The 2819-nt window shown below is 37.0% G+C and overlaps 1 protein-coding gene across 1 annotated transcript in view; it reads left to right on the forward strand.

Annotated features, from left to right (window-relative positions):
* Window positions 1–2819, forward strand: part of LOC107684566 (vesicle-associated membrane protein-associated protein A-like) — a 27767-nt gene that overhangs the window by 15784 nt on the left and 9164 nt on the right. Inside the window, exons 2-3 of the mRNA XM_016480854.1 lie at window positions 785–937; window positions 1109–1212. Coding sequence (XP_016336340.1) covers window positions 785–937; window positions 1109–1212 — 257 coding nt within the window. The remainder of the gene's footprint in view (window positions 1–784; window positions 938–1108; window positions 1213–2819) is intronic.

The raw sequence follows: 2819 nt of genomic DNA on the forward strand, positions 1-2819 counted from the left end.
GTGCATTTAATAAATAAATAAATAATAAATAAATAAATATATATATATATATATATATATATATATTAATTACAGGGTTAAGAAGTATTTCACATTGATGTGCAACATCACAAACAAAAAGAAAAAAAAAGACATTTTTGTTTGTAAACGTTTTTATGAATAAACAGCCCTTTAAGTCATTTTAAAATCTATGAAAATTCTGAAAACCGGAACCGAAAATGCTTTGTAATATTTTATTAAATAATATCAAGTAATGTTGTAAGACTTTTTAATTTAACTAAATATTTTTTTCAATGATACTGAATTTTAAAAAATACAAGCCAATAAAATATCATACTTTTATTGAAAGTAACACAATAAAATCGGACAGAAAATATATTAATATTAAATATCAATATATTGGTTTTATTCAGTTCTATGCAACAGAATCAGATAGAACCGTTTTTTTGTGTGGTTTTTTTTCATTTGTTTGTTTAATTTTCCAAATAGTGTATAGGCTAGTCCTACGAAGCTATTATTATTATTAACAAGCTTACTACACAGAAATGTCCTGCCGGCGCTGTATTTTTGTGGACTTTAAGCATGAGTGAAATTTCGGTGCATCCCGACCATGAATGCATCATATTATCATGTTATGTTTTCTCTGAGGTTTCAGATCTTCTCACAGTGTTTTAACCAGATACTTCTGGTGTTTAATGTTTTTATGTGGACCAGGATTTTACCCAGAGCAACAGAAAGTGGATGATCTGCCGATGTGAAGTTCTCCTCTTCTTCTCCTCCTCAGGCCCTTTCACAGATGTCGTCACTGCTAACCTGAAGCTCAAGAATCCGTCAGAGAGGAAAGTATGTTTCAAAGTGAAGACCACAGCGCCGCGCAGATACTGCGTACGGCCGAACAGCGGCATCATCGACCCCGGGGCCACGCTCACCATCTCAGGTCAGTCTCATGTGTTTTTACTATTATCGCATTTAAAATATTCACTAATGTTTCTTATGTAAAACTTTTTGTGTGTAATTATGTGCAGATAAGTCACATTATGCATGTTTATAGAAATGCTTGTACTCTCATGTTCAGTTTTGTGTGTTGATAATTGTCTTTATGTCTCAGTTATGCTGCAGCCGTTTGATTACGACCCCAATGAGAAGAGTAAACACAAGTTCATGGTACAGACCATCTTCGCCCCCGCAGCCGCTACAGACACAGAAGCCATGGTGAACCTCCTGTCACTTTCTATAACGCTGTGTGTGTGTGTGTGTGTGTGTGTGTGTGAGTTAGGGCTGTGCGATTAATCGAAATCGCGATTTGAGACGTTGCGATTTCCTAATCGCAAAGCCTGCGATATGGACACGATATTACTCTGTTCCAGAGCATATGCATGACTGCCAGCCTTGAGTTGCAGCTCAGCTGTTTTAACCCTGTAAAGCCTGACGTATGAAATAATATTCAGAAAAATCAGATTTTTTTTTAATCTAACAGTTTATTGAACATTTTGACTATATATATATATATATATATATATATACGATACGATATACTTTATTGTCCCCTTAGGGGAAATTTTTCTTGGGCTTAGTGTATGCTGCATATACACATATATAAATAAACAAAGCACATAAATCACACATGAAGCATACTAAACAGGGGGGGCAAAGCATGCAGACAGTATATCAAAAGTCACAGTGCACAACGGAACAACCACTATTACACAACTTCCTGACCCATAAAACCAGTAATAAATAACAATACCAGCAATAAATAAGAATAAAATAATGTAAGACACTGCACAGAGTTAAATGATGACTACTAACCAGAGCCAAGTCACTGGACATTGTCCTACTCCTAACCATTCAACATTCTAATAGCAGGCACAAAATAATTTTTAAACCGATTGAATCGACTTTTGGGCACTCTATACCTTCTTCCAGAAGCAGAAGCACGTACTCAGGGTGTAAGACGTGAGAAGGATCAGCCAGTATCTTATGAGCCCTTCTGTGCACAGACTGCTCAAATAATGTTTGGAGAGATGGATAGTCTTTGAGGTCCACGATTTTCATGGCCATCCGGACAATCTGAGAAAGTCTGTTTTTTTATTGTACAGAGAGATTGCCATACCAAGCTTGGATCCCGTGCCTAATTAGACTCTCCAGAACAGCCTGGTAAAACAGTCATGATTTTTTTATTGACACCATAAAGACGGATTCTCCTCAAAAAGTACAATCTTTGTTGAAGTTTGGCACATAAATTGTCAACATGAGTCTGCCATGTAAACATGTTGTCAATATGGATGCCTAGGTACTTGTAGGAGCACACCTGTTTGATTTGAGTGTTGTAAATAACAGCAGGACTGTGGTCACCGACTGCTCTGGGGGTCAAAAACAATCTCCTCTGTTTTTTCTGTTTTTTTGACATTTAAAATCAATGAATTGGCATCACACCACTGTTCAAATTTTTTTTTATCTCAGAGTGATAAAAAGATGAATCACTGTCTATATACAGTAGACTCAAGATCGCTGTATCATCTGAGAATTTGAAGATATAATTCCCCGTGTGTGAGCTTACGCAGTCATTAGTGTAGAGTATAAAAAGCACAGGCGAGCTCACACAACCCTGAGGAGCACCTGTGTGCGTAAATTTTGGATATTGATCTTCACAACCTGAGTACAGCTGGTTAGGAAAGAGTAATACCATTTGATCAGGAAAGGGTTCCCTTTCAGTCGGTCACTCCCGAGTGTGTTTGTGAGTGTGTGTGTGTGTGTGTGTGTGTGTGTGTGTGTGTGTGTGTGTGTGTGTGTGTGTGTGTGTGTGTGAGAGAGTGTGA

Source organism: Sinocyclocheilus anshuiensis, unplaced genomic scaffold (genome assembly GCF_001515605.1).
Source record: "Sinocyclocheilus anshuiensis isolate Anshui unplaced genomic scaffold, SAMN03320099.WGS_v1.1 scaffold533, whole genome shotgun sequence".
In the NCBI taxonomy this organism is placed as follows: Eukaryota; Metazoa; Chordata; class Actinopteri; order Cypriniformes; family Cyprinidae; genus Sinocyclocheilus; species Sinocyclocheilus anshuiensis.